Source organism: Pteropus medius, unplaced genomic scaffold (genome assembly GCF_902729225.1).
Source record: "Pteropus medius unplaced genomic scaffold, Ma_sr-lr_union100, whole genome shotgun sequence".
NCBI lineage: Eukaryota > Metazoa > Chordata > Mammalia > Chiroptera > Pteropodidae > Pteropus > Pteropus medius.
This window is the reverse complement of record NW_024351730.1, coordinates 10,770,415-10,797,360: the sequence shown is the minus strand read 5'-3', so window position 1 is coordinate 10,797,360 and position 26,946 is coordinate 10,770,415. Positions and strand designations below refer to the sequence as shown.

Genomic DNA, 26,946 nt, shown 5'->3' with positions numbered 1-26,946 from the left:
ACAGGGCGCGCGCCGCGGCCGGCGCGGGTCGCTCCCGTGACGTCAGTGCGGCGACACGGAAGGTTTCCCAGAGCCGGAGCCTCCCAGACACCCCGCGATCCGTGCGACGGCTGTCTTTACAGCTTGCGGAGACAGCGTTTTCGAGGTGTCTGGGGTCTGTCTGCTGGGGGGTTTGGATAGGGTCGGACCTCCGGCCCACCCACAGGCCCTCTGAGTCGGTCGCAGCAGGAGGCGGTGTCCAGCAGGGACTTGTGTGAAGGAGACGAGGTACCACGAGCCCTGGGGCTGGCTGCGCACAGGTTTGCTCAGCTTCAGGGACACCATCTGGCCTCGAATTTGAGTCAGTGGTGTCTGGCGGATTGAAAAGACTGAACTGACCCGTGTGATCTCTTCTGGGTCACCCAGCCTTGTACCCCCTGCGCTTCATTCAAATAGAAATAAGCCTGCCCCACCTACCATTAGCTGGTTTTGAAGATCTAATGAAAAAGTGTTTTGGAAGCTATATAATACTTGTTATAAAACGTGGTTGCATAATTAAGTTAAGCCAGTAGATACGGGAAAATAAAGTTTATAGATTATTTATCGGTCTTTAAAATAGCCAGTAACCTAGAGAGAGTCCCCAAAGTGAAAGCATTCGTTGACATTATTAAGACCTCTAAGGACTCAACAGCAGCCTCCGCGGTTGTAAATAAAGTAACAGAAATCTTAACGATCCCATATAAGATCTGCTTATCAGATTTTGCATTTTTTTCTCCTTATAAGGTCCAAGAAATGTTTGAGCATCCGATAAGTATAGTATTCTTTACTGGAGAGACTATATTTATCATTTGGCTAATGAAAATGAAAAACCTTAAGCAAGAATAGGTTTGGCCTTAATTCTCTGTAGCAACCACTGGAACTTGATTACAAGTAGAAAAACATCTTAATTATTGTATAGATATATGTGGTGAGTGTAGTAATTTGTTATAAAAATAGCATTTTCTTTTTTAAGAATTTAATTCATTTTATAATCTTGCCCCTGTGATGTCAAGTAATTTTGGAGTATAATATATTAGATTGTTCTCAAGTGGAAAATTAACTGCTGTATGTGTTTTTGCTTTTAAAAATGCATTATTTTTTTGCACATTGACTATAAATTTTCGTAAGAATGCCTTAGTATAATACATTCTATACTGAAGGCAGTTTTCACCCACATCGGAAAGAGAGTAGCAGAAGATTTCTCACGAAGTCATTCCCCATAATTTTAGTGCATGCTATGGAAAGTCTTCCTTATATTTACACAATGATCATTTGTCTTTGAGTAAAGCTTAACATTTTATCTCGTGCATCACAAAATAGTATTTATAGAAATGTTTACTAAAAAGAAATAATGTAAGTACTAAAATTATTAGAAATCATAGTATTTCTAAACCTTATGGATCTCAGCAGTTACTGGTTCATTTTGCTTTGTAGGAATGTTTTGTTTTTCTAATTGATATTAAATGACATGGATGCAATTTTATTTTGAATCAGTAGAAAAATCAGTTCAAGTAAGTAGGAACAAATAAAAACAACTTGAATAATTAAAATAATCTACTTGAGAAATCTTATTTGCTTTGAAATCTGGAATTTAGAGTTCACAGAAGGAGAAAAATATCACCTTCACCTTCAAGGAAATACTAGCAGTTTTGAGTTTTTTTAAAAATTAGAGATCCCTAAAGTTTCTTTGATGAAATACTGTTTCACATCTTTTTATTTAATCAGCATTGAGAAGTCCAGAGAACATTGTATTGATATAATGTTTTATTGAGTTGTTATACTATACTTAGTCTTAATTTAATGAATTTATTGGCAATTTAAAAATCAAAAAGAGTATGAAGAACTTCTTAATTATAAAAATGATATAACATGTGAAGTATTATAATAAGCAATAATTAGCACAGTTTTTATGTAAAACTGGGTGGATTGGAAATAGGTATTTTTTTTTCCTTTTTTGATATCAATAGTTGATTTTGCTTTAAGTTCAGTTCCTAAAAGTAGGCTTTATTTGCATTAGTCTTTTCAAAGTCATCATACAGGTCTTAACCACTTTATCTTCATCAATTTGTAACAATAGCTGAAGAAAAATGAAAAAATTAAGCGTACGTTGCTCTAGATTTTGTTTTATTGGTTAATTTTTTAATATATTTTTTACACTGTAGTTAGTTGAAAGAAAATTCTATATTTCTACCTGTTTCATCCTCATCTATATATACTCTCCCAAACATTTTTCCAGCTCTGATCCAGAATTAGGATGATCGTATCAGATTAATTTTCAACTTCATTGTTCTCAGCAAAGTTACCATAGATAGTCCATAAGTTCAGAGATTCATTAATTGTATGTCTTCGATATAGTTATTGTTGTGAGGAGTGATTGTATAGAAGTTTCTCTCTCTCCTTCTGCCCCAACCAGCTTCCTAAAATACCCTGTCCTCCTAACATTTCTATATATAGAGTTCTCTGCTACCAATGATGTTAAGTGAACTTCAGTGAAATGACTCTTCAGGAACTGGTACATCAGGCTGCCTCCATTTATTCAGATAAAATAGCTGTGTGTTTTGATGAATGCAATGACCAGTCTCCAATTTATTACACCTACAAGACTCTGGTGAATACCGCCTCAGAATTATCAGATTTTCTGCTATTACACTGTGACTTTCAAGAAATTCGGGAAATTGGTCTCTACTGCCATCCTGGGATAAACTTACCCTCTTGGATTTTAGGGTAATATGTTTTAGAACTAAAATTTTGATATTACTCTAATTTATAATACTTTAATACATAGACTATATTGCAAGTTACTGTTGTTTACTATTGGATTTTTCTATATTGCTTGGTCAATTATAGAGAGGCTAAAGGAGTTCATATTTCCCCTAGAATTATTTTTAATTAATATGAGCTTATTTAGGAGAGACTAGCTTTCAGTAATAGAACATTTAAATATCTCCAAAATAGAAGGCCTGCATTTGTCTGCCAAAGGAAAGCTGTCATAACCTTTGATGTTAGATGAGAGAAATACCCCAAGACTGAAGTTTTAGGTATTCAGATATTCATTAAATAAATGAATAAATAATTGAGAGTTTTTGGATAATGGTTTTGGATAAAAATTGGATAAAGTTTTTGGATAAAAATTGAGGTGTGAATTGAGGAAGATATTAATTAAACAAATATTTGCAAAATGTTCAGTCATTTAAGTTGTTTGGAATATTATCCTCATACAGTGATTTCTCTATTAGGGTTCTGTAATAAATAAAAGCTGTGAAGAATTAGAGAAGTTGATATTCATCCCATAGTACATCTTTTGGTAGAATAATTACATAAATATAAAGCAAAAAAAGTTAAAAATTTTTTCAAGCACTGACAAAATTTTATTGAGAATTTGCTATGTGCAAAGATCTAGTGTCTCTAAAGTGTGCCTCAAAGTACTTTAAGTTAAAACAACTTATCCTTGATCTTTATTTAAGTATCGGCACTTACAAATCAATTTAAAGGTTTTTTTTTCCCTTTTAAAGAATACTGTTTTGGGTGAAATATGTCTTTTTAGTATGCAGATTCTATTAATCTGCATACCAATAAGTTATATTTGGATATTAAGCTTATTTTATGTTATCTTACATAGATAAAAAGGACACTGCTTCCTGTTTGGTATCTTAGTAGTAGCCAGTTAACCAAGTGTATAATACTCTAATACATTAGCTTTAAAAAATACTGGATTTCTCTATATGCGATGTGAATTTAATATAGCAAGTACTCAATATATTCAGTCGTAAGAGCCCGATAAAAATGCCTATAAACAAAAATGTGTCAACAGAAACATTGGGAATTCTGATAAAGTCAATAACAAATTACCTAGAAAAATAGAAATGCTTAAAGATTATTTTCAACATACATTCTATACTGACTGTATACTTTGTTCTTTAGAATACTCCAAGTCCCTGCTGCTTATGCTCCTGTTGATCCAGATGCATCACCAGCATTATCAACTCATTTTATGAAAAAATGTGATCTAAAGTATATTCTTGTTGAAAAACAGCAAATTAATGTAAGTATCATATATTTAAATTATTTTTTATGTGTTACATTTCTTTCAGTTGAAGGGTCTTTCCTTCATCCTCCCCTTGATTTCTGAATTTAATAACTCTGCAGGGTTTCTCAGTCTCAGCACAATTGATATTTTGGGTTGGGTAATTGTTGTGAGGAGTGTCCTATACATTTCACAATGTTTAGTAACATCCCTGGTTTCCACCCACCAGATATCCGACAACCAAAATTGTTTCCAGACATTGCCAAATGTCTCCTGGAATTGCTCTCCAGCCCGCTTCCCCACACTCTATTAAGAGACACTGCTCAATGGTACAAACGTGTATTCTAGCTTTATAATAATATATTGTACACTGTTTTGAATTTCCTTTCTCTTTTCAAAGTTGTTTCTATCCTAGGAAAATTTTGTAATATTTGAAACTTTTATTTCCATATATTTATGGCAATTTACAGTGGGCAAACAACATTAAAGAATTGTAACCAAGCTTAGATTTTGAGAAACAGATTGGCACTCAGACCAAACCATTCTGGAAAATTAAATGTATTACATTTTTAAAATTTTTGACTGCCAACCAAAGATCTAGCCAAGAAATACTGCTTTAGGGCAAGAGTTGCTATTATATGTTCAGCAAGACGCAGCCGATATTTTATTATTATTTCTTTATTTCTTGTTTATAAAATATTTTATCAGAGAAAGGAAGAACATTAAAGGAAGTATATTCAGTTTAGCCAGTTTTTACTCATTTCTTATCCAAATTGATATATATTTGGAGGTAACTTAAATGCATTCCACCTATATGTGTATATATATGTCCAGCTTTATCTATATATATGATAATAAGTATCAAAAGCTTATATGGAGAACTTCCTAAAATATCATGGGTATTACAGCAGGAGTCCCGAAACCCCTGGGCCCCAGACCAGTACTGGTCCATGGCCTGTTAGGAACCAAGCCATACAGCAGGAGGTGAGCAGGAGGCAGGCAAGTGGAGCTTTATCTGTATTTACATTCACTCCCTATCACTAGCATCAGCTCCTCAGCTCCACCTCATATCATCAGCCATTAGATTCTCATAGGAGCACCGGTGCCTGGTGCCAAAAAGATTGAGGACTGCTGTATTAGAGTAAAGCCTCTAGAAAGAGACAACTAAAGTATTGATTTGGTTAATAAATATTTTCTAAATAAACATATATTAATGTCTGGCCGAAGTTTTCTCTTCTGCTCCTCAAATTGGTTATTCCTTTGTTGTTGATGTTAGCAAAACTATTACAAATATGACAAAGATAGTTGTATATATACAGTCGTCCCTTTTCTTCTGCATGTGCCTTATCTCCATTCCCCTTTGTGACTTTGGATTTTTGAATCCTCCCCTTTTCAGTCATTGTTGTCTCACTTTGTCTGTATATATGCTGAATGTTCATTACTATCTTGCTATAGCAGATCTCTTCTTATTTTAAGCTTATAACGCCCTGTTTGTAGTAAGGATTGCACTCCTCTGCTTTTATCAGCCTGCTAGTCAAAAGCAAAACTAAAACAGGGATGTGACATTTATATTTCTTAACAACCTTGGTGACAGTTTTATAAGAGGTGATTGGGTATGAGAATTAAATAACTACTTATAGGAAAGAGTTGGGCACATAGCAAAACCCCATAGAATATACCTTTCTTCCTATTCCATGACTTGGATAATGGTATAAGTGTTCTTCCTTCTTTTAACACAGGAACAGTGGGGAAGAATTTATTGAGCATCTACTGTATGCCTAGCATCTGCTACAGCAGTGGTTCCCAGTTGGAGATGACTTTGCATCCCAAGAGACATTTGACATATCTGGTGTTATGTCATTATGGCAGTGGATAGAGGACAAGGAAGCTGTTTAAAAAAAAAAAAAACCTAAAAGACACAAGACAGATCCCCAAAAGGTGTATCTGGTCCAAAATGTCATAGTGTTGACAGTGAGAAACCCTGCACCAGAATCAGATTGTTTGGGAGGGCATTGGTATGTGGAAGAAACCTAAGTTGCCCTCCAACTGCTTATAATTTAGTTGGAGAAAAAAGATTAATACTCCCAAATCTGTAAAGTTTATATAGTCTGATATTGTCCTAGATGAAGTAAATGTAACCTAGTAGAAATAGGAAAATTTTAATGGCAGAAGATGGTTTTGAGCTGTCTTTAGAAATGTATAGGCCCTTAGTTGTTTTAATATTACAGGCCACATCACACCCTACCCCTAATACATATACAACAAATGGTTGTGACTTTTTCCTCTCATTTATATTGATTTCTTCAATGTGAAAATTTAAGTTATATTTCATTGAGCTGCTTTTTTATCAACCTAATAAGGTAAATTCAAAGGAACCTCACTTTCAGCATATACAAACTGAATTTAGCATCTTTCATCCGAATTTACTTCCATATTAATCTATCTCCATCTACCAAATACCTGACCCAGAAACTCAACAATCTTCTTAGGCTTACTCTATATCCAGAAAGTTACCACGCCCTATTGATTCTTTGCTCATAGATTCTTTCTGTCTACTCTTGTTGCAACAGACTAGTTCAGGTCCATATAGCATATCGGGATTGGCTCTTGATTTATCAGAGTCTTGATGAAGTAAAATATAGTCTATGCTGTTGCCACCTTCAATTTGATCCCATTGCTTATAGAATAAGATCTAAACTCAGTGTTGAGTATGCAATGGTGTTAAGGATTAGCATCTCATCTGTCTCATCTCCCATTAACAGCACTACTTACCTTCTTCCCCTTTCCCAATTCTGCAGCTTGTTGGATGCTTCATGTTCTCCACAACAGCAGTTTTCTAGGGTCATATACTCTATTTGGCTGTTCACCTGAACTACCCCTCTTTATTTGAAGAATGGCTACTTATAACACAAATATTTCATATGAAGAATCAATCTCTGATGTTCCAGGCAGAGTTAAATTCAGCCTCCTCTGTTCCCATTAACATTTTAAGCATGTATCATTATCACACTTAAGACATTGCACGGCAGTTGTATATTTTTATATGTCTGTTTATTTTGAAGGTGACTTTGAAAGTAAGGACAGCATTTACTCTTGGAGGTTTCTACTTTATTTTTTTAACCCCGGATGTATAGCAAGTTCTCAAAAAAAAAAAAAAGAAAAAAGCCATGTTGAATGAGTAAATGAATACTTTATATCACTTCTATGTAAAAAAAGAATGTCTTTTAACATATTGGAAACTTTGTTCTCCACATAACAGAAATTCAGATCTTCCTATGAAACATTATTGAACTACGATACATTTACAGTAGAACATAATGACCTAGTACTATTCAGACTTTACTGGAAAAATGTTGAGGTGAGCTTGATGCTAAATGATAGAAAAGAGAAATATGAAAAAGTGACAGACGGCACGAGTTCTGAGAACAGCAAAGAAGAAAAGTCAGAAGAGCACATGGATGTGAGGCTGAAGCATTGTTTGGCCTATGTTCTTCATACATCAGGCACCACAGGGATACCTAAGATTGTCAGAGTCCCTCATGCATGTATAGTGCCAAACATCCAGCATTTTCGGTGAGTTCTGTCTTTAGAGTCCTTCAGAACTTGTAACCCCATGTTGTTCAAGGGTCAACTTTACGAGTGTTATGTGACATAGGGTCCTTCATAAGGAATGAAGACCAAAAAATGGCAAAACCTGCTTGCTTTTATATTAGGTTGAACAAAGAGAAGCGATTATGGAAAAGTGACTAAACTAAGTGGGGAGGCTAACGAAAGATAATTATTTTACCAAGGTCTATTTGTATAGAATTATCTCAGTCTCACCTTCTAGTCCTTGATGATAAGAATGTTACTTTCCTCCTGTTTATAAGGGAGGACACCTTTCATGTGGGAATTTCAGCTCCTGCTTTTATGAAAAAAGGGAAGATCATAGTGTTTTTTTTTTGCATATGCTGATTTTCAAGTGCCTTTAACTCAAAATAGTCATACCAGAGCAGCATATTTTGGGGTAGCATGTTTTGAACTCCATCATTAAAAGGTTAAAGTTAGAGGCTTATATACCTGACTTAGTAGGGGAAGGGAGGGAGAGAAAAGGCTTTTGTGGGAAGAACAGGTAAGTTTCTTTAGGAAAGAAAATGGGAGCTAAGATACTTTATGATGATGTTGGTCTGTGCCATCAGAGTAGTCTTTCCTGCTTTAGGGCCATGAAACTCCCTACAGAGGGGATTTATGGTATGTTTATTCTTGGTCTCCTTCTTGGGAATAAAAGCCACCCCGAAGAGGGAACTTATGGCAGCCTCATTTCCCAGAAGTTTCTGCTGTTAGTCACATAAGGGAAGCTCCAAGAAGCCTTATTTCTGCATCTGTTGAATCCAAAATGTCTTCAGCTTAAAATAAGCTTTATACCAACTCTGGAGTTCTGAGTAGGTTCCTACAATACCATAACTAAAGATATTTTGAAGTTAAGGTAATTCTTGCTTTTAAAGTAATCCCTGAAGTTCAGGAGAAGCCAGATAAAAGTGGGTTTTGTGTTCAAATTGAAGCAGCACCATTGGATCAACACTGACTACCCATGCTTTATAACAGGGGTCCCCAAACCCCTGGGCCATGGACCAGTATCAGTCTGAGGCCTGTTAGGAACTGGGCCGCACAGCAGGAGGTGAATAGTGGGCAAGCAAGCGAAACTTCATCTGTGTTTGCAGCTGCTCTCAAGCACTGGTATCACTGCCTCAGCTCCACCTCAGATCATCAGGCATTAGATTCTCATAGGAGCACTGGTCCCTGGTGCCAAAAAGGTTGGGGATCACTACTCTGTAATACCTAACTACACGTATTCTGCCAAATAGTGGGAAAAGGGAGTCAGAGGTCTCTATTAAGCATCATTGAATAAGTAGGATAGAATAAGTCAAAATTCCTACCAGAAAAGCAGAACCAGAAAGATATATCAGAGATTTATAATAGGGAATTAGCTTATAGTTGTGGGGGCTGGGGAACAACACTGAAGTTTATGGAGTAGAACAATCAGGAATGATCAAGAGCGGGCTGGAACCTCATGGGCATGTGCTTATCCATAGGTAAGTCAGGAAAGAAGATCTGGGGGTGCGCAGGGAGAATAATTGCAGACTCAGCTGCTCTTTTGGAGTCTCTTTTTTCAGAGATGACCTAAACACTCTCTTAAAGGCCTACCAACTGAGTAAATCCAGCAAACCCAGGATAAAGCTTCCCTTTTGATTAAAATCAGCTGATTAGGGACTTTAATCATATCTACAAAATCCCTTTACAGCGGCAGCTAGATTGGTTTTTGATTGAATAACTGGGTGAAAGAGTGGGTGGTGGTACCAGATGGTAGCTGCCTCTCTCTGTCCTCCAGCTCTCAAGAGAGAATATCCTTTGCCTTCTACCCTAACAGGAAATATACTACAAAGGGAATTCTGGGGACTGTAGTTCAATCCAATCAAGTTGACACAAAGCCATCACAGATGATAAAATATGTCATGATAAAAAGTGGATATTGCTTGAAATGGCTTTTAATCCTTACATTTATAAAGAAAACGTTTTAGAATTATAATAACACCATTGTGATTAATTTAAGAGAATAAAAATCTGGTTTATACTCAAAAAATTATTGTCATAAATACTTTTTTTTAGGATATGTGTTTACCAAATGTTAGACATTTCTCATAACTACATTCTGTTTTGCCTTAGGGTACTTTTTGAGATCACACAAGAAGATGTTTTATTTCTGGCATCACCTCTGACTTTTGATCCCTCAGTTGTGGAAATATTTGTTGCTCTATCAAGTGGTGCTTCTCTGCTTATTGTACCAACCTCTGTCAAAGTGCTCCCATCAAAATTAGCTGCTGTTCTCTTTTCCCATCACAGAGTGACTATTTTGCAGGTACATTTTTGGAGTACGTGAAATATTTTGTCCTTCATTATTCACTATTTTAAGTGTTGTAGAGGATATTTTGTATTCCTATAGTTCTTTATAATGGATTAATGATAATCTAGTGAGATTATCAAAGGCTATCTCCTGATGATCTCACTTTGCTATTTGTTTGAGAATGAAAAAAATCAGTTAATTTTGTCTAGAAAATTCTTTTATTGTGTATTTTGTACATACTATAATAACTAGAGGAACTTGACTTTCACTCAGATCTGTTGGGGTATGCTGCCTCTCTTGTCTTAAAGCTTACTGTGTTTCCCACTAGTTTAAGGTAAATTATACTTGAGTTAGAAATTTAGATTTTCTGATTTTTACATCAGCATATTTTACATTAATCTATGGAAACTTTAAGTTCAGCATTTTTAAAGATTTAAAAAATATATATCTGAAAGTGTATCACTAGTACACAAGCCTTAAGATATGAATTGCAAGTAATTAAAGATACTAGAAAGAATTAACAAAATTATATGCATATCATAATAAACTAAAAATATCAGGTTTATATCTAGTATGAGACTCAAGAGGATATTAAATTTCTGCCCCAAAGACAAAATTTGATATTGACTTTATTTTTAGGCAATGTGTTTATTATCTTAAAAAATATCTGTGTGTGTATGTCTGTTTACATACATATGTATGTGTGTTTGTGTGTGTGTGTGTGTGTGTGCGTGTGTGTGTATAGTATATATATGTGAGTATAGCCTGCTGGGTATCTGTGGCTATAAATTCTCATCTGTTAGTGAATCCATAGTTTTCAGGAAACATTTGCAAAGTACTTTAATAGATTTGAGTGATAGTTGTCAAAGGAATCAGAAGACTTTCCTTCTATGTCAAATCAATGAGCTCTGCTTCATTAAGTGTGAGCCCCTTGCTTAATGTTTTAGTACGATCTCAGATAAATTTACTTTAGCAATACTTTTTAACCTTTTGAGGCTCGTAGATCTTTCTGAGAAACATATACGTTTACTAGCTCTCTTCCCAGAACACAAATTTTTCGTATAGTTTCATAGTGATTATATTTAACAATATTCATTTTGAAATATTATCAGATCACATTTGACTTGGTTTGAGTATGGAAAAGAGGTTTAGAAGCTGACAACCTATCCTTTCCTTAGTATAAGGCACGAAATGAATTTTAGCTTTGTAGTCAGGGTTCATCTTTTCCTTCCAAAGTCAAATTTCTTATCAAATGATGTCTCATCAAGGATTTTTGCTTTAATATATATGATTATATATTTGCCTTAATAATGTATAAAAAAAAATAAATGTGTATATTTTAAAAGAGCTCCTCGTACAGATTTTATTTACAAATAACCTTACCCAAACATAATTTGATATTAACTAAGGATCTTAAAAGATCTTAAAACCTCTTAAAGAGAATACATACTACTAAAGTTTTGAAAATCGGGAAAAGATAGAACATGTTGAGTTATTGGAGAAAGTCCTCAAAGTGAAATGGACTCAGCTTTTGAGGAAATTAAGGACCTATTTTATTTGTTTAAGGAATAAAGAATTTCTTCTCTTGGAAAGAAAGGCCCAATTTTGGTTTCTTACAAACCTAAAATATGTTTGGGTGTTTTTTGTATATTCTGGGTAACAAAGTTGTATTATTTAAACTCGATACCCTTTAAAAGTGAACCCTTTTAATTAGAGAGGCAAACTGCTAGAACTAGTAAACAAGTATGGCAAGGTTGGAGGATGTGAGATCAGTATACCAAGTCAACTCTATTTCTGTGTAATAGAAAGAAAAATCCAAAAATGAAATTAAGAAAATAAATGGATTCATAATAACATCAAAAATAATAAAATAGGGATAAATTTAACTAAAGAAGAGCCAGACTTGTACACTGAGAACTATAAAAGAGCTAAATAAATGAAGACATTTCATGTTTATGGATTGGAAATCTCAATATTGTCAAGATTACTGTTCTCCCCAAATTAATCTAAAAATCAAACATGGTCCCTATCAAAATCCTAGTAACTTTTTTGGGGGGGTAGAAATTGACAATCTGGTCCTAAATTTTATATGGAAATGCAAAAGCCAGCCCTAATCTATACAGTGGAATACCATTCAGCAATAAAAGCCCTATGGTCTGAGTGAATCCTCCCACCCCAAAATTCCTATGTTAAAACCCTAATGCCCAGTGTAATGGTATTAGGAGATGGGGTCTTTGGGAGTGCTTACGTCATGAGGTGGAGATTAGATGGGATCATGAATGGGATTAATGCCCTTGTAAAAGAGATCCCACGGAGCTCCCTGCCCCTTCCTCCATGTGAGGACACAGCAAGAAGTTGGCAGTCTATAACCTGGTGGAGGGCTCTCACCAGAACCCGACCATACTGGCACCCGGATCTTGGACTTCTAGCCTGCAAGAACTGAGAAATAAATTTTTGTTGTTTATAACCTCTCCAATCTGTGGTATTTTGTTATTGTCCTGAACAGACTAAGACAAAAAGGAATGAACTGTTGATACACACAACATAGAAGAACCACAAGGTATTTATGCTAAGTGAAAGAAGCCACGTCAAAACAGAATACATGTAGTATGGTTATATTTTTTGAAAATTCTAGAAAGTGCCAGCTGATCATTAGTGAAAGAAAGTATATCAGTGGTTGTCTGGAGAAGGGATCCAGTTGAAGGGGTGAATTACAATTACATAGGTAATTTTAGGGTTGAAGGGATATGTTTATTATTTGGCTTATGGTGATGGTTTCATCGATATATCAATATGTGTGTCTCAATTTAGATTGTATAATCTTAAATATGTACAATTTATCATATGTCAGTTATACCTCAATAAAACTTTTTAAAAATATTCATATTGTTTTGCTTAGGTACATTTTTTTAACCCTTTTATATACTTTTCTACATAGAGATAATGGGAAAGGAAATGGGAATTGATTTTATAGATATCTATCCTTTTTATCTTTAAACCTTTTTGTCTAAATTATACAATGAAACATAACTAATATTTTTAAGTTTTTTGCCAAAGCAAAATTGATGTCTACATTAAGAAGATAATGCTGCCTCAGTAGTTTTTCAAATATGATTCGCCATAATAAACACAGCTTCAGTTTCCGTGTGGGCTCCCAGTGTTAAGCTTTGAATCAGTACAGTGTTTACTTTTTTAAAGAAGTGAAGGGAAGAAATAAATTATTTTTATTCTATTCACAGGCAACACCAACATTGCTTAGAAGATTTGGGTCTCAGCTTATCAAGTCAACTGTTTTATCAGCCAGTACTTCTCTTCGAGTGTTAGCCCTTGGTGGTGAGACATTTCCATCACTGACTATTCTCAAAAGCTGGAGAGAACTAGGCAACAGGACTCAAATATTTAATGTTTATGGTATCACAGAGGTTTCCAGTTGGGCGACTTTTTACAGGATTCCAGAGAAGGTTCTCAGCTCTACTTTGAAGTAAGGGTTTTAATTACTAAGTAGGATAGAGTGAAACTATTTTTCCAGTATCTTAACACTAATAATGTTTTTGCTAGGCACTGGGGTAATAATTTTAGAAACACTATTTTATTTAGAATTTTCAGTTGGGAATCTAGAACCTTTATTATAACTGGTGCTACACATCCTGCTAGAAATATTTGTAACTAAACAGCAATGAATAACAGATGCTAACCTTTCTATCTAACTTTTTCCTTTTGGCAGTCTTTGAATTATAACACAATACAAACTTTTGTATCTTTATTTGATACAATGTGATTTAAATACATTGGAAAATGTTCTATTCAAATGAAAAATTTTAAATCTGGTTTGGGTTGTTATGTTTTCATGTAGATGTGAATTGCCTGTACAACTGGGATTTCCACTGCATGGAACAGTAGTTGAAGTGAGAGATACTGATGGTTTCACGATTCAAGAAGGCAATGGCCAAGTATTTTTAGGTTGTTTTATATTTATTGATCGAGAATAATTTTTTTTTCAAGAAAATAATTGATGTTCTAATTTCATTCTTTTTCCAGTTTTTCTTATGTGCAGTATTCTTTTCAGTGATGGTAATTTTTAATCTCATCTTCATAGTCATGAAACATTTAATAAGTTACCACGATTATTTCAGATAACACTGTCTAATATTCTAAGGAAAGATATAAATGTAATTTTGATCTGTTATTTGGATCTTTATATTTATAGCCAAAACTCTACTTAATCAGTGTTTTAAGAATTTTTTAAATCACATGTATATTTTTGGAAATGACTTTTAAATTCTTTTTCTTATTTTACTGGAGGTTATTTTAACTAATTTTATCAGATAATATTTAAAGCTGAGCCTCCCTTTTCTTAAAAATATTAAAAATTCGAAACTAACAAATTTTGGAGATGTTCTTGATTTGTTGATTTTTTAATACGTTTTCCATGGATTTTTTTTTTTATTATTACATTGGTGTTTATATCTTGTGAAGGCGGCAGAAACAGAGTATGTTTTCTTGATGGTGAAATGACAGTACCACTTGGCACAATGAGAGCCACAGGAGACTTTGTGACTGTGAAAAATGGAGAGATGTTTTTCTTAGGACGAAAGGACAGTCAGATCAAACGTCATGGCAAACGTCTTAACATTGATCTTGTGCAACAGGTAGAACTATTTAAATATTAAATATTCAGTGATATATGTACGTATTAGAGGCAGCCACCACTAATTTTCTATGCCAGGGTTCTCTGTCAGTATGATTTAAACCTAAGATTTTTGTATTAGTGATGAATTACAATATAAGGTATGGATAATTCAGTGTGCCCCTTATTCCCAGCATGAGAAGGGTTTGTTTGTTTGTTTTTTGACAAAATGGATTTTGATAACTGTGAAAATTAATTGGTTTATTTTTCTCTAGGGGCTGTTATTTTTTAAAAATGTTAAGAACCCTATGTGCTGGTAATAGTAATAATAGCAAACAATTTTTAAAAAATCTCTAATGTATTTCACAATTTAATTTGACTGTATTGATTTCAGACATAATGAGTTAGAACATTTAGGAAGTTTATTTTTAAATGTCCTAATTGGCAAATTGGGATAATCTCTCTTATAGGTTGCTGAAGGACTTCAGCAAGTGGAGTCTTGTGCAGTTACATGGTATAATCAGGAAAAATTAATTCTGTTCTTGGTGTCCAAAAAGGAGTTAGTAAAGGATTACATCTTTAAAGAACTGGAGAAACATCTTCCAAATTATGCAATCCCGGATGAGCTTGTGTTGATTGATTCTCTACCATTCACATCTCATGGTAAAATAATTTGAAGCAGATATGTTTCAGTGCCAAATGATACCAATTGTATTCATAAATAGTTTAAAGGATACATAAATCCTTATTATAAGTAATACTGGGGTATATTATGGAAGACTCTCTGTTAAATGCTTTGTATAATTAACTCATTTTATCTCCAGAAAATCCTGTGAGTAGGTAGTAGTATTCCCATTTACAGAAGTAGAAAGTAAGACTTAGAGATTAAGAAATTTTTCCACAATCACACTGCTGGTTAGTGGTACAGTTGGAATTCTGTCTGGAACTGTTTGATTTTGCAACATTTGCTCTTAATTACCATATTATATTGCGTTCCCAATTTCATCTTAACATTTATTTCAAAATGCAATAATTGGTTGGTAAAATAGTACCATTTCTTTAACTCTTTAAATGAGGTAATCATTAGTTACCCCTTTTTTTTCTTATCTAAGTATTACCCATGAGATTCTTGGTAGCATGAGACCGCTTTCTTTAGAATTGATTATGACAAATTATCCTATAGTATCTAACATTTACACTGAAAAATATATTGTGACTAACAAAATAGAAGGGGTTTGAGCTGAAATTTAAAAATTATTTCTCTTTTATATTAAGGCAAAATTGATTTTTCTGAGTTAAACAAGACTTATTTAAAGTACACAAACTTGAAGTTTGAGTGTAAGCTCAATGGAAAAGAGGAACTTTGGGAAAAATTACAACATTTGTGGAAGGTACAACTTTTGAGATGCCAATTTGTTATTATAAAGAAGTCATTTAATATCTTTAAGGAATCATAACATCTTAAAAAGTCTGATAAAATTTTCTATTAATGTTATTGCTTCCCAGGTGTTAAGTGGTATATAGCTTCATTTAGTCAACTTTTATTAAAATAAGGGTTAGGTTCTTTACTATAAGATTAAATTAAGCTCTATAAAGAAATTTATTGGAAGTGAGATGGTCAAAAAAGGCACAAATAGACAGAACCTATCTTGACATAACTTTTTCCTAAGAGGGGCAGTGGAGTGTAGTAACACTCTTGTCTGAGCTGAGAAAATAGCCAAATCTTGCTATACCATAATCTGTGGTATAAAGGCTTACATCATTATTCCAGAAAAACTTTCAGCCACAACATATGTGTTTCTGTTTAAGGGAATATATATTTTTTAAAAACTTATTTTGAAATGTATATATATATATTTTATTATAACCATAGGTTAATAGAATTTTTCTTAGATAAAATGTGGAATTTTATAAAGGATTCTGAAAAGAGGACATAATTGTGTAGTCTTGTCTGAAAATAGAAAATACCTAGATAAAAGTCTTATCCACTTCATTTTTAGATTCTTGGGAAATAATTTGGATTTATATGAAGCAAATAAAGATGAATATTATTCCAATATTATAGAAATATCAGCTATTAGTATCTTGTGGGTTTTATAATTAATAAAACAAATATTTTTTAAATCATTTTCTATTTTATGGGTAAAAAAACTACTCTAAAGAAAAGTGTAATTTGCAGTTTTAGATTCAGTTTGTGACAAAATTGGTAGCATAGTGATAGTCTCCTTTACTATAAAGGAAACAATTTAAAAATTTATTTTATTAAAAATACTTATTTTGTGTGTCTTATGCCCATACCATTAATGTAGGTACTATCATCTCTCTAAATATTACCTGTAAATGTTGAATTATTTTGATTTTAGGCCTTTATTTCACCATATTTCTCCCTTCTCTCATCTGTAGTCTATTCTGAATCTCTCAGAAGATTCTTCAAAGATTCCCGATGACTCACTCTTCTTAAATAGTGGTGGAGATTCCTTAAAGTCCGTACGGCTCCTCAGTGAGATTGAAAAGCTTGTTGGCACATCAGTACCTGGGCTTCTGGAAAATATTCTTAGCAGTTCCATTTTAGAGATTTATAATCACATCCTTCAGACAGTGTTTCCAGATGAAGATCTGATAACATTTAGCAAGAATTATGTCACGAAAAGAAAATTCAACGATGTTAGTCAAGAGGAAACCAGTGGAAAATCTTTACATCAGAAATCTGTCATGCCTTCAAATTTAGACACCGAGATAAATGCTTTTATTGCACTGAGCAGAGGGAGTCAGATTTTGGCTCTGAATACTACTGTGTTTTTAACTAGGTTTGGACATTTCCCTTCAGCCTGTTCTTCTGATTTAATTTCACAGACTAATATTCAAAATGTGAAAAGCTTAAATCCTTCAGCTCTTATTGGGAAGTCAAAAGATTTGACCTGTGTTGCAAAAGTTTATGAAGATGGAACACCTGTGATAGGGGCTGAGAAAATGGAGTTACATGTGAGGTGGAGGTCAGACACAGGCAAATGTGTAGATGCTTCGCCTCTGGTTGTAATACCAGCTATTGATAAGTCATCTGCAACTGTGTACATTGGCTCCCATTCTCATAAAATGATGGCACTTGACCTTTACTCTGGGAAGGTGAACTGGGAACAGATTTTGGGAGATCGAATTGAATCCTCAGCATGTGTATCTAAGTGCGGAAACTTTATTGTAGTGGGTAAGTTTTTGAATTAGAAATTAATAGAGTTAAATTTAATTACTATATGATAATATACCATATGGTAATGGTAGTAGGACTAAGTTAAATTAAAAAAAAAACTATATATGGTGGCAGATTTGGTTGCAGTCAAAGAATAGTTAACCATCTGCTAATTGTCACAGTGTGGGCCTTAGGTTAGAGCCCTTGGGTCTGAACCTACCTCTAAAGCTGTTATCAGCTCTCTAACCTATGACACATTGCTCAACCTCTTAGAATTTCAGTTTTCTCATGAGCATATGGGCATAATAAATAAAACATGCTGCTGCATCTCAAATTATCCCCAAACTAATCATTTAGAGTAACAAACTTTTATTATCTCACAGTTTCCGTGGGTCAGGAATTTAGGAGCAACTTAATTGGAAATTTTGGCTCAGGGTTTCTCATATGGCCGCAGCCATCTGAAGGCTTGACTTGGGCTGAAAAATCTGCTTCCAAAATGGCTACTCACATTGCCGCTAGCAGGAGGCTTCCATTCTTTGCTGGTTCTTGGCAGGAAGCTCAATTTCTTGCCACATGGGCCTTTCCATAGGCTGCTTGAATGCCCTCACAACATGGTAGCTAACTTTCTTCAGAGTGGATGATCAGAGAGAGTGAAAAAGAGAGAGAGGAAGAGAGGAGGAGGGGAGAGAAGGAGGGAGGAGAGAGGGAGAATTGGAGAAGGGATTCAGTACTTTTTTGACTTAGTCTCCAAAGTTGCATACCATAATTTTTACTTTTGTTCATTAGAAGCACGTTAAGTCTGGCCCATACTCAGGGCATGGAGAGGGAGAACTAGGCTCTTGAAAGGAAGAGTATCAAATAATTTGAAGACGTATTTGAAAACCACCACAATCATCATGGAGCTTTTGAAATGATTTAATGAAAGATACAACATAAATCTTTTAGTATATTGCTAGGCACAGGCAAGTGCTCTTTAGTGTTAGCTACTACCTGCTGCTCAGTTTCATTAAATTATAGGTGACTTCTACTTTACTAGGAATGTGGGGGTCCAACTGTAATGCCTCCCTTTTTCACTCCCCCAACTACATTAGGTTTTACTATATATGGTCATAGAATCTGTTCATCAAAGCTTTTCAGACAGCGGTTAGGAATATATCTCCCTACTAATGCTGTCCTAGCTGGGATCTACTTGAATCTCTGTTTGATCCTTCTCTTTTGAACACCTACATTTTGCAAATTATACTACAGGAAACTTTCAGTTATATACCTCATCCACGATATTTGCCATCTATATCTTTTATGAAGTTTCCATTCAGATTTTTTACCCATATTTAAGTGGGTTTTGAGAATTCTTTATGTATTTTGGATAAATGTTTATCAGATGTCCTGTATGTTTTCTCCCAGTCTATGTTTTCTCCCAGTCGGCTCATGGAGATTACTGTTTGCATCCCAAGTGTCTAGACTCAAAGCTTGTGGCACATAGCGGTCACTTAGTACTTAAAACATTTTTTAAATTAAGATATAATTTATATGCAGTAAAACTTACCCTTGTAATATGTAGTTCTGAGTTTTGACAAATGCATACCTTCATGTAACCGCTACCACAATCAAGAATGCATTACTTCAAAAAATATTCCATGTTATTTTGTAGTACTTGTTCCTCCCACCTCTAACCTCCAGGCAACCACCGGTTTATTTTTTGTCCTTCTAGTTTTACTTTTCCCAGAAAGTCATATAAATGACATCATACAGTATGTAGCCTTTGAATCTCGCTTCTCTTACTGAGCAGAATGTGTTTGAGATTCAGCTATATTTTTGTTGCTGAGTATTATACTGTGTGGATGTACCACAGTCTGTTTATCCATTCACATTTGGGTTCTTTCCAGTTTTGGTAATTATGAATAATTGCAATAAGCATTTGTCAATGGGATTTTGTGTGAATAACAAGTTTTTATTTCACTTGGGTCAGTACCTAGAAGGGGGAGGTTGTATGGTAAGTGTAGGTTTAATTTATAAGAAATAGCTAAAGTATTATCCAAAGTAATTGAATTACTTTGCATTCCTACTATTAGTGTATGAGAGGTCCAGTTGCTCCACATCCTTGTCAGCACTTGGTATTGTTAGTTCAAAAAAAATTTTTTTTAAATAATAAATAATAGCCATCCTGACAGGTATGAGGTGATATTTCATTGTGGTTTTATTTGCATTTCTTTGATGACTAATGATATTGAACACCTTTTCATGTACCCGTTGGCCATTTGTATGTCTTCTTTTGAGAAAGCTATTTAGATACTTTGCCCATTTTTCATTTGGGTTATTTTTGTTCATGTATTGTTTTCCTGATTTCATTGAATTATCTGTGTCTTTTGTAGCTCTCTGAGCTTTTCTTTTAAAAATCGCTTTGGATTCTTTGTCAGAGATCTTGTAGATTTCCATTTCTCTTGTGTCAGTCACTGTAAATTTATCATGTTCTTTTGGTGGTGTCATCTTCCCCTGATTTTTCATGTTCTTTGTATCTTACATTGGTGTCCTCACATTTAAAGAAGTAGCAACCACTTTCATACTTTGTGGAGTGACTTCTGTAGGGAAAGATCTTCACTTGTAAGTGGGTGTGAGGGACCAGGCTCCTGGGCTGTACTGTTGTGTCTAGTGTGATGCTGGGTCCAGGATCATGTGGGGATGCCACTTCCGGGCACCAGCTCCAAGGCTCTACGGGGGCACCAGATACAAGGTGTGCATGTGCAGTGATGCCAGTGCTGGAGGAGCGTATGTTGGCACTGGTTACAGAGGGACACAGTGGCGTGGGCTCTGGGAGTCTCCAGCAGCTGTGGTCTACACCAGTGAAAAATTTCTTTTATTTTACCTATTTAGATAGTTATAGAGTGGTATTTTATTGTGGTTTTAATTTGCATTTCTCTAGTGATTAATAATGGCGTCTCTTTATGAGCTTATTTGCCATCTATATCTTTTATGAAGTGTCCGTTCAGATTTTTTACCCATATTTAAGTGGGTTTTGAGAATTCTTTATGTATTTTGGATAAATGTTTATCAGATGTCCTGTATGTTTTCTCCCAGTCTAGTTCGTTTTTTCATTCTCTTAACATAGTGTTTTTTGAAGAGAAATTCTTAACTTTAATAAGGTCCAGTTTATCATTTTTTTTCTTTTATGGATCTTCCTTCTGATGTTATATCTAATAAGAAATCTTTGCCCAACCCAAGGTCACAAGATTTTCTTCTGGAATTGAACTAAACTGAAAAGAATTTTTTATTACCCTGTGAGTCCTGGGGTTACTCCACCATGTAGGACATGTCTCTTCACCATCCCTAAGGAGACCACTGGTGACCTTCGCTCTATAGATTTTGAGCACCCCTACTTCCACCTGGGTTATTCTGGCCACATCAAGTCAGGGCCTCTTGCCCTATCTTCTCATCCATATCAACAGTTTGCGAAGAGCAGTCTGTTACTAAGAACACAGGCTCTGGAGTTTGACCTCTTTTGTTCAAACCCTGGATCTGCCACTTATTAGCTGAGTAGTTCTGGCCTACTAACTTAAACTCTCTGTGGTTCAATTTTGTCATCTACAAAATGTGGGTATAATAGCACTCACTTCACTGTGAAGATTATGTGAGTTAATAGGTGTAAAATTCTTAGAATAGCATCCTTCACAAGGTAAAAAAGCTCAATAAACATTGGCTGTTGCTAATATTAGAATATCATGAACATCTTCTTTGCACTGTGCATTTACCACATTATATTATCTAATTGTCACAATAACCCTGGATGTAGATGTATCCGCATTCAGCAGAAAAGGAATCTGAGGCTCAGCGACACTGAGTAATTTGCCTGAGGATGGCCATGATGAGATTTGAACCCAGGTCTGTCAAAGCCTCTCTTCATTGCAGCATGATTCACTGTTTCCTTGATAGTGAAGCCCTTAACAGTACTTTTAAAAAACAAGGTACCTACTAAGTGGTTATTTTACACAAGTGATTACTATTCAGTTTCTGCTTTACATTGCTGAAATTTAAATCTGAGCTGAACATGGAGCCCAAGTACAAAGAGCACCAAATATAAATTGTCATGATATAGGCTAAAGAATTGTCCAGTGACATCTAAATCTCATCTTTTAATTTGTTTCCCAACAGGCTGTTATAACGGGTTAATTTATGTTCTGAAAAGTCATAATGGAGAAAAATACTGGATGTTTACTACTGAGAATGCTGTCAAAAGCTCAGCAGCCGTGGATCCAACCACAGGACTCCTTTACATTGGATCTCATGACCAGCATGCATATGCTTTGGATATTTATGTAAGAATTTAGTAGAGGAGCCTGAAACTGTCAGGTGCTCTTGACCAGGGGAGCACATGTTAATGATTTTCCAAGTTTAGCATTGTGGTCTGAGAAAATAAGGAACTAATTAACATAAGGAACTTAGAATTATCATCTTGACAATAAAAAAAAGTCACAAAGGAAAATATCAATAAGACCTGATTACGTAAAATAAAAAGTGGAATTACAAAAATAAAAAATAAATTGGAGGAAAATTTGAAACAAATGCGACAGAGTTAAAACTCATAAGTATAAATGAAAATAGCAACCACAAGTTAATAAAAATATAAAGATCCAGGTAGAAAAATAAACAAGGGATGTAAATGCTTAAGACCTCAAAGAAGAAGTGGCTAGTAAATGCATTTAAATGTTTCATACTTTTTAGTCCTCTTTCTGCCATCTTTCCATGCCGCCATAATAGTGCGCATGAACATCCTGGCTGATGCACTCAAGAGCATTAACAATGTTGAAAAGAGAGACAAATGCCAGATTCTTATTAGGCCATGCTCCAAAGTCATCTTCCGGTTTCTGTAATGATGAAGCATGGTTACATTGGCGAATTTGAAATCATTGATGATCACAGAGCTGGGAAAATTGTTGTGAACCTCACAGGCAGGTTAAACAAGTGTGGAGTGATCAGCTCCAGATTCGATGTGCAACTCAAAGATCTAGGAAAATGGCAGAACAACCTGCTCCCATCTTGTAAGTTTGATTTCATTGTACTGACAACTTCAGCAGGCATCATGGACCATGAAGAAACAAGACGAAAGCACACAGGAGGGAAAATTCTTTTTCTAAGGATGTAATACATATGTTCAAATAAAATGCCTCAATGGAAAAAATAAAAATAAATGTTTCATACTTATAATAATCAGGAATGAAAATTAAAAACTTCAAGAGGAAAAAATGATATCAGATTAGAATGAGAACACTAAATGCTGTGGAGAGTTTTGGGAGGTTGTAACTAATAAAGCCTCTGAGGAAAAGTTTGGCCATTGGTAACAATTTCAGATCCTTCGATTCAGTAAAATTCTTCTAGGATTCTATCCCGACAAAAAAATCAGAAACATGGACAAATATATGCACCAAGATGTCTTATTTTCTAAGTTGTTTAACTTAGTAATATTTAAAGAGATTTAGCAAATAAACGAGCTAAATTTGATACCAAGTATATATTCAGAATGATCTCAACTATATTAAACTGTGTGTGTGTGTACCAAGGAAAAATGCTAAAATGTTAACAGTCGTTATCTCTGGGTGGTGGCCTGTCTTCTTTATACTAACTTGATTCTGCACAGTGAACATGTATTTTTATAGTATTACTTGTATATTCAAAATGAGAACTTACTAAATAGACATAACATACGAGGGATAGAATATGTGAATTTGTTAACCACCAACAGAAACCAATTAATTTGCTTTCTTATTTTCAGAAAAAGAAGTGTGTTTGGAAGTTAAAATGTGGAGGAACTATCTTTTCTTCACCTTGTTTGAGCTTGATTCCACATCACTTGTATTTTGCTACACTGGGAGGACTTTTACTGGCTGTACATCCAGTAGGCATAAAATAATGTTTATTGATTTTATTACCTATTGTTCTTTATTTTATTTTTGCTTTGAATCCTGAAAAATTGAAGTAGTTTCAGTTAGATATAGTCCTGATATCACTGAGCAAGAACTCATTAAAAATGATTGACGTAAAGTCTAGAAAGATGAGAAAAATCAACTAAGTTCTGTGCACATCTTTTATTATTTTTTTTTAAATTGACAGAATTTTCTCAGTCACATTATAAGTTAAAATGGTTAGAAATTAAAAATTAAGGATAGATCTTAATGTGTGTTATTTCTTTCTTGGTTTTGTTACAGCTAAGATTTGTTTTAATCTTAGCTTGCATAAATAGCACTGATTAATTTTATAGCTGTGTATATGTGTACTAGCTTCATTTATAATGTCAGCATGTCATTATAGCATTTTCTGATGTTGATAGCTTTTCCTCCAGGACATTTATGAGTTTGTTTTTTAATAAAGGATAATTGATTAGAATGATTGAAATGCTATTGATTGCCTTTTGCCCATGACAGGCCACTGGGAGTAGAGTTTGGAAACATTCCTGTGGGAAACCACTCTTCTCCTCTCCACGGTGTTGCCTACAGTTCGTTTGTATTGGCTGTGTAGATGGGAATTTACTTTGCTTCACTCACTTTGGAGAACAGGTAAAAATTTTTAGTTCTGTTTTATATATCTTTCTCAAAGGCACAGTAGTTGGTGACAAATGAAGTAAAATTTTAAACATCATTATTCAACTCGTTTTGAAAACTAGTTCTGTTTTAATTGTGAAGCCATGGGTTTCTTAATTTGTAAATGATGCTGTAGTAGATTTAAATGATTCTATCCAAACACTTATATTTTTGTCATTTCCCCTTCCCCAATTAAAAAAAAATTTACCAGTCTTACAGCCATGCTACCCTGAACAAGTCCGATCCCGTCTGATTTCGGAAGCTTAGCAGGGTCGGGCCTGGTTAGTACTTGGATGGGAGACCACGTAGGAAGACCAGGTGCTGTAGGCGTAAAAATTAAAAAATAAGGGATTGTAAGCTGACAAAGTCTTTGCTATCTGAGGTCAACCAAGGGTTGCCTCGCCTAAAAAAAAAAATTTACCAGTTTTTAGCCAATTTTATTGTAACTTCTACTGAGCTTATGAAAATTTAAAGGAGCCCCGCTTTTCCTATGAAAACAAAAGTCTGTTGTGTAACCCAATTCCATTGTACGGAGGTCCTACCTTCACCTTCATGACTGGCAGGGTAGGCTCCTTCTGGATTACAGTAGATCTTTTGTTGAGAGCAGAATCTCTACTTCTTTAAGTACCCACAGTTGATTGTCATATATGGCACAACTCCTGTAGCAGTGTTGATTTGGGAGAATTCTTTGTGGACTTGAGAGTGTACTAGCTCCAACCTAATTAAGCCCGTTGATGGCTAGGGTTGATTCTTTATGCTCTTTAGTCTACGTTCACCCCTCATTGCCTAGCAGTTTCTTTTGCTTTGTGTGACAGGTACTTTTTGACAGAATCTTTTATTTTATTCACTTAATATTTTTATTTACAAAGCAGTTTGAATATATTCTCACCTTTAGATTCCTAAGAAATGAGAAGAGGCTAAATGCTATTACTCCTATTCGTTTGGATGAATCATAGAAAGATTAAAATGGCTTTGTCCAAGTCAGGGACAGAAATGAGATTATAAGTCATATTTCATGAATATGCCCACTCTTTATTTTGTTTGTTTTTATAATGCTGTTACTCTGCATTCATAAATACTACCTTAGACTCGTGCCTTTTCTTCCATGTGTCTTTTCCTCAAAATATTGGCCAACAGGTTTGTCTCTAGTCATAGCTTTGAAATCAGCAGATAGTATATATCCATAGGGAAGATGCACATCTCATAGCTTTTTGTTTAAAGCTTTAATTTAAATTATTACACATAAACTCTTCCTTTCAGCCTACTTCCTTCTCCCTACATTAAGAAATTGTAGTTTCTAATAAACAGTTCTTAAGATACATTGAAAATGCAATGCAGTTTTGTTTTTGAACTCAGTCTCTGAACATACTAGTAATAACTCGAAAATGGGGTTAAATCAGTTTTACTTCATAATATTATGCATAGCAATGACTGATATAATAAGAACATTTGGTATAATTTGTGCTAGATTTTACTTCTGGGACAGAGGTCTAATATGAGGGTACTACTTTTCAGAAAAAGCCAATTTTTTCTGTAGGTAGTTACCATTCAATAGCCTACATCTCTTGAATTTTAATTAAGAATTTCATAAAGCTTTAATATACAGAATGGTTGAAATGAGATGAATGAATTATTCTTGCCTTTATCACCCTTCAGGTTTGGCAATTCTCTACCAATGAACCAATCTTTTCATCCCCATGTACCTCCACATCAGAGCAAGAAATATTTTTTGGTTCCCATGATTGCTTTATCTACTGTTGTAGTATGAAAGGTCATCTCCAATGGAAATTTAAAACTACCTCAAGGGTATATTCAACACCGTTTGCTTTCCATAACCATAATCGTAGCAATGAAATGTTACTGGCGGCAGCATCTACTGATGGGAAACTGTGGATCCTGGAATCTAAGAGTGGACAATTGCAAACTGTGTATGAACTTCCCGGAGAAGTTTTCTCTTCTCCCGTGGTCTGGGAATCAATGCTTATTATTGGATGTAGAAATAATTATGTTTATTGTCTGGATCTATTGGGTGGCAATAAAAAGTAATCAAGTACAGTCTTTATTGGAATACATCTGAGATGTTTGAAAATATTTTACCATTATAGAGCATGTGAATAGTCTTATTTTATAATAAAGATTATATATTTTGCTTTAAGGAACTTGTCTATTACACTTTATTGGAGAACATCTACATTTTTCTTCCTGTAGGAGCAACAAATACTTTTAAAAGGAATTATAGAATAAAAACAACATATATAGTAGCACTTTCTTTTAATTAGGCTACAGATATTTTACTTTTTCTTTTTCTTTTCTTTTTTTTTTTTTTAAAATAAAAGACCTCTGAATAAAAAAAGACCCGAATATACTTGGTGGACTTGGTGGGTTAAAAACAGTCTATGATGTAATATACCATTCACTCATATATACTGAGATTCATAACAAAAGGTTTTTAAAGGTAGGATCTATTTATCAAATTAGGTTCCTTATTTAGTATTTCTATTTTAAATTTGGGGTAACATTGGTTAATAACAGTATGTAAATTTCAGGTGTATAACTTTATAATTCGACATCTGTATACTCTATTGTATGCTTACCAACTGAAGTCACTGCATATTTGAGCCATATATTTGACCTACTTTACCG

The 26,946-nt window shown here is 34.4% G+C and overlaps 1 protein-coding gene and 2 pseudogenes across 9 annotated transcripts; all 3 read left to right on the top strand.

Moving 5' to 3' along the window:
* Nucleotides 1–42: 42 nt before the first annotated feature.
* On the top strand, nucleotides 43–26,454 carry AASDH (aminoadipate-semialdehyde dehydrogenase). Of its 9 annotated transcripts, none has more exons than XM_039845274.1 (16): nucleotides 80–145; nucleotides 763–864; nucleotides 2,473–2,742; nucleotides 3,940–4,060; nucleotides 7,302–7,615; nucleotides 9,746–9,938; nucleotides 13,163–13,404; nucleotides 13,777–13,883; nucleotides 14,400–14,572; nucleotides 15,021–15,213; nucleotides 15,826–15,941; nucleotides 16,954–17,752; nucleotides 21,881–22,044; nucleotides 23,499–23,621; nucleotides 24,148–24,279; nucleotides 25,960–26,454. In XM_039845274.1, the coding sequence occupies exons 3-16, from the start codon at nucleotides 2,513–2,515 to the stop codon at nucleotides 26,347–26,349; spliced, it is 3,297 nt and encodes a 1,098-aa protein (XP_039701208.1). In that variant the 5' UTR covers nucleotides 80–145; nucleotides 763–864; nucleotides 2,473–2,512; the 3' UTR covers nucleotides 26,350–26,454. The 9 variants fall into 9 exon arrangements, with proteins under 9 accessions (XP_039701207.1, XP_039701211.1, XP_039701203.1 ...); XM_039845271.1 differs by having other exon boundaries at nucleotides 81–267; XM_039845273.1 differs by lacking the exon at nucleotides 763–864 and having other exon boundaries at nucleotides 43–145.
* LOC120588098 (40S ribosomal protein S15a-like) lies at nucleotides 22,477–22,911 on the top strand (annotated as a pseudogene).
* Nucleotides 24,515–24,633, top strand: LOC120588445 (uncharacterized; annotated as a pseudogene).
* Nucleotides 26,455–26,946: the final 492 nt, after the last annotated feature.